A 14,631-nucleotide genomic window follows, 5' to 3' on the forward strand; every position below is an offset into this window, starting at 1 on the left:
CCACAGGGGAAGAGGAAACAGGGTAGGCCAAGAAACACCTGGAGACGTTCCACTATCCAGGACCTAAAGGACATTGGAATGAGCTGGCAGGAAGCAAAAGCGCAAGCCCAGAAGAGAGTGACATGGAGAGCTCTGGTGGACGCCCTATGCCCCTCGACGGGGTAAAGAGGATTAAGTCAAGTAAGTCATGCAACATATTAGCATTGTAACATTTCACGCGCCAACGGCCAAGCAGTGCATTACCCCAAGCCAGGACTGAACCCATGGCCCACGGTTCACCAGTGTGGGCAACAACCCCCTTCACCAAAGGTAGCTCATCATCAGGTCCTTTCGCCACTGAGTAGACTGCACGTATATATACAGACGAGTGCACGACGACCCCCATTACTCATTTGTGGAAAAAGAACATTGAATGTCAAATAGTCCAGTCCCTGATTTATAATATGACCCCGTCTTTTAGTTAGTTAGTTTCATTTATTGTCCACGTGTGGAAATTCGTCTTCGGTCTCAAACAGTAAAAAACAAACGGTTACAACAACAGCAACAACAATTATTTTCTCATGGCAAAAAAGTGCAGGACAACAGTGGCTTTTAGGATATTTCTATTGGGGGAAAAAACACAGTCTTCTATACAAGTATACAGCACAGTAGATGACTCATGAAACATAAGTGGAAAAAGCATTGGCTGGCTCAGATGCAATTTCTCATGTTTATTTGAGAACGCTGATGCTTTTCGGCAAACAGCCTTCTTCAGAGCAGACTAAAAAGACTTATTTAATGTTATTTTGGAGTGCCGCTTTTTCCACTTAGTTGGTTTATGCGTTAGGGGTATAGGCAACCTTATAGGCACGGGTGCCAACATTGGTGTGAGAGAGATTTTTCTTTAAAAAATTAATGTAAAAAAGGTTTACAGTTAAATTAAGTCCACTCACAATCTGTAGCCTATGTAAATTACATCCTGCACATAATTCTACATTCGTTCAAACCCACATTCATTGAATTCTGACTGGAGACGGTGGTAATAATACTAATTGAGAATAACCATACATCCTGATGTGAAAGAAAATATTTCTAAAGAAGAAGAGAAGAAATTCAGGTTGCTATCGAGGTCAAGGAAGCGTTATGTGTATGAACAAAGAAAATCGGACGGAAATATCATTTTAATGTGGTGTCATAATTAAACACAATGTAGATATGGCACGCCCGACTATCAAGAAAATAAAGACACGGCACAAACGTTTGCCGACCCCTGGGGTACAGTTGCACAGTGTGGCTCTTGGTCAGCCCACTTTCTTTCTTTCTACCCTACTTACTTACTTATACTCAAATATTATGGTGTCTCTCTCAATCTGCTCCACAGGTGCGAGCCAGGGTGATGAATGACTGATACTGGGAGGAAAGTAGTGGCCAGCTAACCAGATGTATGGAGGATGGAGCTGACTGGAGACGCCGCTGAAGGGCTCACCGTGAAGGCTCCGTCTCTCTATCCATTGGTTCCAATGTTAGACCCTCGCATCGCTTACGCAAGTCAAGTAGTAAGACGGCTCAAGGTATGAACGTTTTGCTTCTTTGAGCTACTGCTGCTGGTGTTGTATGCTGTGTTGTATACTAGGGTGATTCAAGCTGGTGAACTATTACTGTCATTTTGGGACACAATGGGCTGTATTTTGCGTGTCTTAAGGACCACGTCTTATTCCCTAACCTGAGTAAACTAAAGACCTGGAGGCGTGATCAATGCTCTTTGGCCACTCAGAATAGCCAAATGGCATTGATCACGCCTCCAGGTCTTTAGTTTACTCAAGTTAGGGAATAAGACCTAGTACTTAAGACACGCAAAATACAGCCCCATGACTGCGTGGCAATGAAACATGTTATGTAACTGTTTCTGGCTCTGGAATTGAATGCTGATGTGAACCTACAGTTTGTATGTTGTGTTGTAAACTTGTATCTGTCCTTGAAGGTATGAGTTGTAACAGGGAACAGTATGTACAGTATGTTGCTCTTGATCACTTCGGTCATATGAGTTAATTTATTGCTATTTATTTTTGGTTTGAGATAGAGGTTTTAGGCTTTATAACAGCCATCAATTCCTCATGTTTGGTGTGTTGTGGTTGCTGAGCCTGAGGTTCATTGTGTGGCTGTATTGGTCCATGGTTGAGAGGAGTGAATATAGTTACAAGCTTTGTGTGACTGTGATGCGGTGAAGTGGGAAAAATAATACAAAATAAAAATGAACAACATAAGACGATGTGGCTGATATTATTAATACAGTGGGTGGGCACACAAGTTCACACTTCAAAAATCACACTTCACACAAGTGTGATTTTTGAGTGGCTTTAGCCTAGCTCTCCTATGCCCAGCTTTGTCCGTTTGTGTGAGCAATGATCTGATTGGCTGATCACCCCATAGCGATGATTTGATTGTGATGAAAAGTGAGGGCAGAGAAGTGAATAATCCAATGAAAAGTGAGGGCAGAGAAGTGAATAATCCTATTCCCTTAAATAGCTAAGACCCGCCATCTCCCACTTAGACATTCCCACTCGGACACTTTCCAGCCGGGCTCATTCATTCCAATGTAAATATCAAGGATTTTACACATTAAATAGTAAATACTGGTTCATTTTTGGAACCAGACCTTCAAAATCTCTTCCAAATCCATCAACAAGGCCTGCCATATGCACTGGAAAAATATGTGTGTCATTTATTTTTTAAAACAATGTTTTATCATATAAGAAAACTACTGGTGGAGAGGTTTGTCTAACCCATGTTATGCTTAGCTGTGATTGGACCATAGCACTTTGGGGAGGGGCTTAGCTATAGGTCAAGAATTGTGATTGGCCGGAATCACATTTTGTGATGATTTCATTTGCTGAGCACGGAATGTGATGTGTGATGTATGATGATAAGAGTGCCCCTCACCGTTGAAAACCCAGTTGAAAACCCCTGCTTTAGACGATGCACAGACCTTTAGGAAAACCTGTGACGACAATATTATTAACAGCAGAGGTTACTGTACATAAGACAGCATGACGCTGATGGATGGCGGTGCTAAATTAAATCCCAGCATTGTGAATAAACTGTCAGGCCCCTATATAGCTCAGGGACAACACCTGGTCGCTCCGTAAACCCAAAATGCACATAGCCGTCAGATTGAGTGACCTCGTACCCACCTGCTCCCACCAACCTCCAAATGACAACCGCTGAATATCATGCCAATTAGAGGAGGAGACAACCGAGGCTTGACAAGTGGCACTTAATTCCCATCCGTTTGATATATGTGGCGGTCACTGGCGGCGTCAACATCTTTTGTACTGTATATACATACAATAGACGTTGAGAAGGTATGTCTTCTCTGCTGGGATATTGGAAGTGGAAGGCAATATGTGTAGGCTACACACAATCACACATGCAAATAGAAGTCATCAATTTGTTCACCAATGTGAAGCTAAGACTGGTATAAGTAATGGATGCAGAGCATAATAGGTGTCCTTGTGGCGTGATTTGTAAATCCCACCAGCGCTCCAGGATCCCACCGCCGTTCCAGGACCCGCCTTACCGTGTTTCTGATAGGCTCCCGGGCAGGCATAGTTTTACTGAGGTTAGGTTTAGGGTTATAGGGTTAGGTTTAGGTATAGTTGTTTTACTGAGGTTAGGTTTAGGGTTATATAGGGTTAGGTTTAGGTATAGTTTTACTGAGGTTAGGTTTAGGGTTATAGGGTTAGGTTTAGGACAGTTTTACTGAGGTTAGGTTTAGGGTTATAGGGTTAGGTTTAGGTATAGTTTTACTGAGGTTAGGTTTATCATGTGTCCTTAGCCTATAGTCGGAATAAGTGGAAATATACTTCTAATCAGTGTTTCTAGATTAAAAAAAGAAAAAAGTACAAAATGATGACCTGTTAAAAAATTGTTCATGTGCCACTATCAAATAATTATGTTTCACCATATCTCAGACAGTGTTGCACTTAGCTGAACAAATGCGGTGTCTATAGACCTATGTTTTGTGAACGTTGTTTGTATGTGCAGATATATTCTCTTATCATTATTATTGGTAATGGTGGCAATACTAATACTTTGAGCCTGGTGATCGAGGTGTAATGCAGCTTTGAACATATACAGTAGCAGCCAGTCCCGCATGATGATACAGTACTGAAATTAATCTTCTCCTGCTATACAGTAGTCCCTTTTCTGGGTTCCTTATCACTGCTTTACAGACACACACTATAGTAACACACACACAAACGGATGCAAGCACACACAGTCACACACCGACACAAATCAAACGTAAGAAACGCAATCCAGCAGCAGCGACATGAATGAACACACAGCAAGCACATAATGCACACGGAAAGCACTGCCATGTCTTAAATATGTGCAAAGGAAGACGGGACAGACAGACAGACAGACAGACAGACAGACAATTCAATGGGAGTCGCATGGTTTGACCAAACAGTTGTGTTTGGTGAGGCAGCAATCAGCAAATCAATCATTCATTACAGACAGAGCACAGAACATTCGTTTGGTACGAACATGCTCTGTTCCGTCCGTGTTTCATGGACGGAATGCTTTTCCAATGGAAGTCACGTGGTTTTGACCAAACACTTGTTGGACGGAACAGAGCATGTTCGTCCGACATGTGTGCACACGAGGCCTTCCCAAATGAAAAGGGGGAATTTAATCCATCCCTCAGAGGACATAATGCATACAGTCCTCACATCTGATGGAGCACATGACCTCGTCTCACCCACCCCGTGTCATCTGTCCTCACAGATGAATGAATCACGGGGCAATACGAACCGTCAGCCTGGCATGGTAGCTCCGACCGAGCACTCTGGGGAGATTTAATGATGGCCAAATAATTGGACACATCTTCCAAGAATTATGTTAACAAGTGCGGAAATAAAACCCCTTTTGACAGACGGAAGAATAAAGAAAGATAGAAAAAACACGCACAGCTGCAGGACAGAATGGTAATTGCCCTAGAGTAGACTGTAGTTAACGAAGTCACTAATTAACCCATTAAGTCCTGAGGCCTATTCTTCACAATGTCCTCATAATCCTAACAGTTTTTCTGGGGGAAAAGTATGTTTCTATGTCAGTGGTAGGCCTACTTCCCAAACCCCAAAATGATTTGCATTTGGCTACAGACCCCCATCTCAAAATATTTGTGTTCCAAGGACCCCCAGAAGCAAAGATTTGAGTTAAAATGTTTGCTTCAAAAATGTATACGTTTAAAGATTTGCACAAACTTTCAAAATGTATATATATATATATATAAGTGGTTAAAATCCAACGTGACACAGATGCTTTCCCGGATTGAATGGGTTAAAAAAAAAGACACTAATTAAGTTACTGCCCGACTGTTTGGAGCTGGTCTGGTCTCAACAGGGAGGCATTACCCAGACGCAGCCCCCTCTCCTCTCTTGATGATGATGATGACAGCAGCAGCAGTGCAGGGCTGTCATTTTCCTCCAGAACTGTGTATGCTGGAGGCCATGGCCACATCAGAGGACAGCTATCCTGCACACACAGTGAGCCAGATCACGCCTAATGAGCTCCCTTAACCGGATGGAAATGGATACCAGCTTCCCCATTGATGTCGTGGAGTTAACCCATTCTGACCGGGCACCCATTTTGGTGTTAGCATCATGTTATGCTTTACCTATTGAAAAATAGCAGATCTACAAGCTCATATCGCGCCACCGAGTGGCGCGATACGAGCTTGTAGGTCTGCTATTTTTGAAAAATTCGAAGAACGACTGACATTTTTTTAATCTGATCTCAGGTCAGAATGGGTTCATCAGACCAGTGTGTGTCCAGTGGAAACCTCGTATGAATCTGATCTCAGGTCAGAATGGGTTAAGGGGGGGATAAGCTCTGGCTTGATGGTGAGGCTTCGGCTGCCACAGTGTCCATAATAAGTGGCACTCCAAAAGACAGTGTTGCCCCAAAACCATGGATCATAGGCTCTATGCACACACACACACACACACACACACACACACACCAACAGGTTCTCAACCTTATAGCGCACAGCCACGGACAGACGAAGCTGACGCCCAACGTCGTTCCGGCTTTTTAGACAGCTGGTGGATGGAAAAGAAGCTATATTACTGTTCACTTCATTGGCCCGTTTGACTGTCAAGGTGTTCAGCCTCCAGGAAGAAACCCTAAATACAAAGTGAATACACCATTGCACGTAAAGACCACTCCAGGGTGTCTAATGAAGTACGGTCACCTCATAGACACATGAAAAACTGGAAAAATACAAGAATTGTGGCACTCCCTCTTTAAATAGTCTATAGGTAAATCCAACGATAGGTGTGAGAATACTATAGTAACCCATCATTCAATACTCACTGGTTCATAAAGGCCCAAAGGTATACTCTGAGCCTGAGGAAATATATTTCTTTAAAACCAATAATATAGGCGTGCCAAGCCTTTGTCAGGGAATTGTATTTGACCAGGAGGATATAAAAGATATTGAATTGAATTGATCAGAGTGACCTGCAGTGAATGATGAAATGTTCCTATATAATTTAAAAGAGTCATCAAACCTTAACCAGAATATCTGAAAACTCTTATTCTGTTAGGCCATGAAGGGCCCTGCATTACTCATGTAACAGAAAGTAATCTGACATTTTTACTCAAGTAGAAAGTATTGAAAGTGGAAATATGAAACCAAGTGCAAAGATATTTCTGAGAGGTTCCTATACGGTATGCAACATGTCAATATGACATGTTGTATTATTATTATTATTATTATTATTATTATTAGTATTATTATATGATACCTATACAAAGTCAACCCAAGATATTAAGGTAGATTTGTACTTAAAATATTCCAAAATATGAATAAGCTACTTGAATTTATGTAGATTTTATAAGAGTGGTTTTAACCCTTCTGAAGTAAATAAAAGTTATCCCAAGTCATACCAGCCCTCTTATGTTATAAATTATAAACGAGACACAGTTTCTCTGTTACCTTAAATCAAGCAGTCGGAGTCAAAGATAGAGAGAGGTGGAAATGGATTTTATCTAAGTTCTTTTTCTCAAGTCAAAAAAGGTCACAACCTCAAAGTACAATGCAGTCAAGTCATTTCCAATATCCAATGGTGTGAGGTCTAATCTAATACAGTTTGACTATGCTATATAGACAGTGATGGTGTGAGATCTGATCTAATACAGTTTGACTATGCTATATAGACAGTGATGGTGTGAGGTCTGATCTAATACAGTTTGACTATGATATATAGACAGTGATGGATGACGTGCAGACGGATCTTGTCGTGGCTGGTTGTCGTGTGATGATAGGTCACAACCGATCATTCACTATCCGACCCGGGATTTTTCCCGTGTAGGTCTTGCCCCCAAGGCCCCACTTTTGGGGCCTTGGGGGCATATTTCTTTTCCCCCACATTTGCCCCCACCTCTTTCCCCACTTTCCCCCCCACCTTTTCCCCCAGATATTTCCCCGCGGTTTGTCCCACAAACCCCGACACACTCCCCGCCACCGCCCCCACCACCGCCCCCGTAATAATCCCCGCCGGTCCCGCTGGCACTCCCACTGCCGCTCCCGCTGCCGCTCCTATTGCGGTACCCACCCCTAACCCCGCCGCCTGGCCTGCAAAGCTGCCCACCTTCTTCCCAATGGCTTTCCCCTTCGCTGCTCCGATCGCGGCTCCCTCCGCCGCTCTGGCCTTCTCTTCTGGTGACTGGAATAAAGACACAGAGATGGTGGCCGATCAATGATGTGAATTATCCTACATTAGGATTAATAATCATGACTGCGTTAAGTTAATATATATAGGTTTGTCTTCAAATATTTAGACAGCACTTTCTTATCAATGTGCTTGCTTTATTGTTCGTGTATATGTGCCATCAAATGTAGCTTATGGTCATCTGTAAACGTTATGACGCCCTTATGATGGTGTCGTATTTATTTATTATGACATTAAATGTTGGCGGGACATTGATGTTGATCCTGTCATCAATATCCCCTAGTCATCAATATCCCCTAGTCATCAATATCCCCTAGTCATCAATATCCCCTAGTCATCAATATCCCCTAGTCATCCCTTATAGTCATACAGTCATCATATAATCGTACCTTGGGCTCAGAATGACCTCCTCCCCTCGTCTCAACAGATTCCCTGGCGTGGTCTTCTGGTCCTTCTGGCTCATATATAGTCTAGAAAAGTGAATAATGAGATTGAAACATTGAAAGTAATATATAATGTATAGTCTCTAGTCCATTATAAGGACTCCGTTTTGTAGGATATTTCCATTGAGGGAAAAAAACATAGTCTTATATTTTTATATTAGTACTAGCCCAATGTATTTTAGATTTTACTTCCAAAAAATAAGTAGTATTGCTGCTGTATAGAAAAGAGTCATATAGTCAGCAACCCTCCTCTTATTCCACCCCTCTCACCTGCTCTGGCCCATAGCTCTAAATGCAACGCATTAGAGCTATGGGCCAGAGCTATACCTCTCACCTGCTCTGGTCCATAGCTCTAAATGCAACGCATTAGAGCTATGGACCCAGAGCTACCCTCTCACCTGCTCTGGTCCATAGCTCTAAATGCAACGCATTAGAGCTATGGACCCAGAGCTACCCTCTCACCTGCTCACACACTCCCAACCCTGTGTGTGTACTAAAGGACTCTGCAATGTGTAAAGGAGCCAAACTAAACTATAAGCATGACACTTAAGATATAACCATGAAGAAGAACCTTTGACCTTGAACGCGTACCTTGCAGAGCACAGTGGTCAGAGCCAGACATAGAAACAGAAGGGTGATAGCTCTGGTCTTACCTTGCAGAGCACAGTGGTCAGAGCCAGACATAGAAACAGAAGGGTGATAGCCCTGGTCGTACCTTGCAGAGCACAGTGGTCAGAGCCAGACATAGAAGCAGAAGGGTGATAGCCCTGGTCGTACCTTGCAGAGCACAGTGGTCAGAGCCAGACATAGAAACAGAAGGGTGATAGCCCTGGTCGTACCTTGCAGAGCACAGTGGTCAGAGCCAGACATAGAAACAGAAGGGTGATAGCCCTGGTCGTACCTTGCAGAGCACAGTGGTCAGAGCCAGACATAGAAACAGAAGGGTGATAGCTCTGGTCTTCTCCATGGTGGACAATCAGCTGGACGAGTCCTCCAAAGTGTTGATGATCTGTCAGGGATGATGTCCTCCTCAGTGACTGAAGTCAAGGTTCTGGAAGAGCTTCTGGAAACACAGCTCCTTGTGAGCTCTCTTATACAGGGTTTCATCAGACAAGGTACTACGCGCTATCGCACGTTTGCATGCACGTGAAGAGAGCTGGAGGAGAGTTTTATCGCAAACAAAGATGTCCAGCTTTGCCTGTGTATATATGACCACGTTTACTGTCTACTTTACAAGTGGTCACGTCCCTCTCCTGTTTTTCATGGAAATTCTACAGAAACACCTTTGGTCTTTGTTCTGGTCTTCATTCCCTTGGTCTGACTTTCATTACATGCAGTCCTGTATCTCTATAGAGGGTCTGCGCATGCAGTCCTGTATCTCTGGCAAAGTTAATTTAATGTTGTTTGAAGTAATTTAATTCAATAAAATAGGACTTTTTATTCTGTTTGCATGTCGAGGCCATGAAAGTAGTTTTTTGACACTCAGTGGGCCTTCCCGCATAACCTCCGGGTGTGGTGATGATGTCACGCGCGTACCCTCTATTAAGAACCCCTTTTGGTCTTTATAGCATCATGTTATGCTTTAGCTATTGGAAAATAGCAGATCTACAATCTCGAAGCGCGGCACCGAGTGCCGCGCTACGAGATTGTAGGTCTGTTATTTTTTGAAAAATCGTAAAAATGTATAGTGCAAATCTTTGAATACATATTCTTTCAGAGTGAACGTTTTTAACTCAAATGTTTGCTTCTGGGGGGGGGGGGTCCCTGGAGGGGGGGGGGGGGGGTCCCTGGAACTACACATTTTCAGATATCTCACTCTACTTGGTTACTCTACTCTACGTGTTGATTGTATTGTAATGGTGGTTTGTATTGTATTGTAATTGTAATTGTATTGTAATGGTGGTGCTCTCAGAGAAAAAGCCATCATTATCTGTTAATAAAAGTCCATTTGACTGGAGCGTGGCAGCGACCGAGTGTCTGGGGCAGAAACACATACAGTATCAAAGAGGAGAACGTTGCTTATCTGTCCAGTGAAACGGAGAGGAACCGTTGGCCGTCGTTTACATTTCAAATGAAGTAGATCGTGTCACAAATGAAGTCAACGGAGGTAGATTGTATTGTTCTCAGTTCCAGACAGGGAAGGCTGGGATTAAATACAATGTGCTGGCATTTAATGCTGACGTGGGGAAAATGCATCTCACCTACTGTAAGTTAGGCCTACTGTACAGTATATGTTCATCTAATTTAACCCATTAAGACCTGGCTGAGACCGATTCAAAATAATATGTATTTGTCCGTGGAAGACCGCGTTCAAAGCTTCTGGAAACCAAACATCAAAGTGTTCTCACGTATACAGTATATTATACAGTATTTGGTGTTATACAGGTTGGTGTTGATATTGCAAATGTAGCCACATTGTTGACCACCAAAACAAATATATATATATTTCATAATAAATAAATAAGAATCGTGAAAGTCGTGAAAATAGCTGATCAACAAGTTCACAACGCGTCACATCGAGGCTCGTTAGGGGAGCTTGTAGATCTGATATTTTCACTATAGTATCTAGTTTCTCTTCTGAGTCTAGAGCTAAAAGGTTTGTGAAGCACTAGATCTGATTTCACAGTCATGCACACCACTGTTGTTTTCGTCGACTAAAACTAAGTTCGTCGACCACCTTTTTCCACTAACGAAAACTAAATGGAAACTATGAAAACTAAGCTGTGAATGATGACTAAAACTATTAAAGACTAAATATACTGACGATTTCGTCAACAAATAAAAACTAGACTAAAATGCTAGGAAGGGACTACTGTGGACAAGAGATCTATAAGTCGTTTTACACTTGGGTTGCATGCTGAAAATAGCAGATCTACAAGCTCACAATGCATGGCACCTTGTGGGGTTCTGTAGATCGTCTATTTTCAGCAGATATAAAAACAGTCGACTAAAACTAGACCAACACTAAAACATTCCTGGTGGCTAAAATGTGACTAAAACTAAACTAGAACTATTGAAGAGACTATGACTAAAACTAAAATCAAAAATTGCTGCCAAAAACAACACTGCTACATATACTATGGCTCTAAAGACACTGTAGATTTACAAGACCTCAACTGGAGAACAAGACAAGCAACACTAGTACCTCATGCATGCAGTATCTGCAGTATTGAGATCATTGTTTGAAATGCAAATGGTGGGCAACTGTCACACTCACCTGATAAGAAGTTAGCTAGAATGACTTGTCCAATGCGGCGCGTGCTTTCTGCTATACAGTAAAAGCAAGACAGGAGGTTAGTCAAATTAGTCACGCGCACGATAAGCAGAACAGCTATGATGAAAATGAAAAGCTTGTTCTATGAGGCCAGTATACTATTATACTAAATACAGTAACTGGTCAGGTTTACCTCATAATGTTATAGCAAGGGGCAGTTTCCTGTCCTTCTACACTGTTTTGATGTTTTTGAATGCATTCATTTCAATCCATGTGTTGTCTCCACCAGGCCAAAGGCATGGGGAGAGAGTATGTTTTGCACTCCGTCCGTCCGTGTGTGTGTGTGTGTGTGTGTGTGTGTGTGTGTGTGTGTGTGGGCGTGCAGGCAGGCGTGCGTGTGTGTTTTAGTTCCTGTATGTATTTAATTTTCTCTGGATATTATGATCAGCTGGTTGTTACTCATTCAGCTTCCATGCTGCTGATTGGCCAATAGATTGACCTGTATAGGCCTCTGTATGTATGAAAGCATATCTCAGTTTGTTTTAACCATTCAATCTGAGATCAGATTCTAAAAATGTCTGTCTGAAAATGACAGTTTTCTGAAAAAGCTATGTTTCTATGTCGGTCGTTCTTCGATTTTTCAAAACTAGCAGACCTACAAGCTCGTAGCGCGCCACTCGAGGTTGTAGATCTGCTATTTTTCAATAGCTAACGCATAACATAATGCTAACACCAATAGGGGTTCCCGCCCAGAATGGATTAATCTCTATTTAACCAATAAAAACCACATTGAGACTGAAGTCTCTTTTACACAGTGTGAACTGGACAAGAGAAGTCTCTTTTTAACACAGTGTGAACTGGACAGTCTGTCTGTCTGCCTGCCTGCCTGCCTGCCTGCCTGTCTTGGTCTGCCTCAGCAGTATTTCACGTCTCCTGTTTGTGCTGGAGGGAGAACATATAGTTTTATGTTATTATAGTTGCATATTTAGGAGTAGGCTTAGCACTATAATAACATAAGAACACATTGTCTGACCCTCAGAACATATAGATATGGACACTTTATTTTAGTTTAGCTTGCCTTGTTATAGATATAGTTTGGCAGCCATTTTGTTATGCATGCACATTAGACAGTTAAAAACAAGAACATTGGAAACCAAGATTTTCAGATTCAGCACCCTAGTGGTTAAAATGGATTCAGCACCCTCTAGTGGTTAAAGATGGAGATTCAGCAACCTCTAGTAGTTAAAGATGGAGTGGATTACCGGTATGTTGATATATTATATATATATATATATATATATATATATATATATATATCAAAAAAGAGAAAAACCTTCCAAGGAAGGGACTGCACACTCCAGGGAACAGAGACGGACAACGTACTGCATCAACTTATTTATTAGCACGACGCGTTTCGCCGTGAGCTTCGTCAGGTGCTGACCTGACGAAGCTCACGGCTATGCCTGCTAACTAGACTTGCACCTCCTTATGGGTCTTTTTGGATGTGCAGGAGTCCCTTTTGTGTCTCATATATATATATATATATATATATATATATTTAAAAAAAATTAAGATTCAGCACCCTTGAATTTCTTTCTTTCACAATTATCTTTAATATTCAAATTTTTCAGAAATACCACTGTCCTAAAAGAAAGACCAGGCCCACAACAAATATTATTTATGATAACAGTTTATTTTCTGTTTACTTGTGAGACATGGTAGGTGAATAGGGGAAACAAGTTAAATAATAGCTATCACAATGAAACTTTTCCAGTTGATTACTTATACTATTATTTGTATTACAAGTTTTCTAATGTTGAGATTTTAGATATCTCTAATTACCACTCCACAAATCAGAAAATAGTGTCAAAGGCATAAAAAACCCAATTTTCGGCATGTTTTTAAGTATAAAATGTGATGTAAATCAGGCTGTGAATGATATATCAACAAATCCCTCTGTAAAGTTCTGCGGAATATAGTTATGAATAAGACTGGAACGTTTGGTGTATGTGAGTTCAACTGAAGTGGAGATTCTTTGTCCCAGGTATGAGGAAAACTCATTTTGAGAAAACGGCCTTTAAAGATGTGTATTAATTTATTTGAAGCCACTATTTTGCCACTACTGCCGATCCTATGGCCGCCCCCGCCGAGGCACCCGTCCCGATCCCCAACACCTGGCCTGCCCTGTCGCCCGCCGCCTTGTCTTTCCCCGCAATTTCCGCCACGCTCCCCCCCGCCTTTTGCCCCACAAGCCCGACGGCGGCCGTCCCCGCCGCCGCCGCCACCGCCGCCCCCACCAGCACCCCCGTCACCGCCCCCGGCGGTCCCACCACCGCCCCTCCTATGCCCGGATTGCCCGCTCCCAACCCGACCTGACCGACCCATACAATATTCTTCTGGGGAAGATCGCGGCTCCCTCCGCCGCTCTGGCCTTCTCTTCTGGTGACTGGAATAAAGACACAGAGATGGTGGCCGATCAATGATGTGAATTATCCTACATTAGGATTAATAGTCATGACTGCGTTAAGTTAATATATATAGGTTTGTCTTCAAATATTTAGACAGCACTTTCTTATCAATGTGCTTGCTTTATTGTTCGTGTATGTGCCATCAAATGTAGCTTATGGTCATCTGTAAACGTTATGGCGCCCTTATGATGGTGTCATATTTATTTATTATGAAATTAAATGTTGGCGGGACATTGATGTTGATCCTGTCAACAATATCCCCTAGTCATCAATATCCCCTAGTCATCAATATCCCCTAGTCATCAATATCCCCTAGTCATCAATATCCCCTAGTTATCAATATCCCCTAGTCATCAATATCCCCTAGTCATCAATATCCCCTAGTCATCAATATCCCCTAGTTATCAATATCCCCTAGTCATCCCTTATAGTCATACAGTCATCATATAATCGTACCTTGGGCTTAGATTGACCTCCTCCCCTCTTCTCAACAGATTCCCTGGCGTGGTCTTCTGGTCCTTCTGTCTAGAAAAGTGAATAATGAGATATCAAGTTAAAATTCAGGAGGGCAACAGTAGACGGTCCTGTTTCTCTCTCCTAACAGTTGTGTGCACATATACTGTACTATATACTGTACTGTAGCCTACAGTGCACTGTTGCTGTGTAGCCTACATGTATACACCCATATTGTGCTGAATATGAAACGACTCCGATTATATGAGGACTCTCATAGAGTCATTAGTGGAAAAAGAACATTGAAAGTAATATTTAATATATAATATATAGTC

The 14,631-nt window shown here is 42.2% G+C and overlaps 1 protein-coding gene across 1 annotated transcript; it reads right to left on the minus strand.

Moving 5' to 3' along the window:
- Window positions 1-7,322: 7,322 nt before the first annotated feature.
- Window positions 7,323-9,234, minus strand: LOC308336479 (uncharacterized protein; the record flags this gene model as incomplete). The annotated part of the gene is made up of 3 exons (XM_080793844.1): window positions 9,063-9,234; window positions 8,108-8,188; window positions 7,323-7,712 (listed from the first exon to the last, which is right to left on the minus strand). The coding sequence occupies exons 1-3, from the start codon at window positions 9,126-9,128 to the stop codon at window positions 7,323-7,325; spliced, it is 537 nt and encodes a 178-aa protein (XP_080649970.1). The 5' UTR covers window positions 9,129-9,234.
- Window positions 9,235-14,631: the final 5,397 nt, after the last annotated feature.

Source organism: Protomyctophum bolini (assembly GCF_963924005.1).
Source record: "Protomyctophum bolini genome assembly, chromosome: 21".
NCBI classification, from domain to species: Eukaryota; Metazoa; Chordata; class Actinopteri; order Myctophiformes; family Myctophidae; genus Protomyctophum; species Protomyctophum bolini.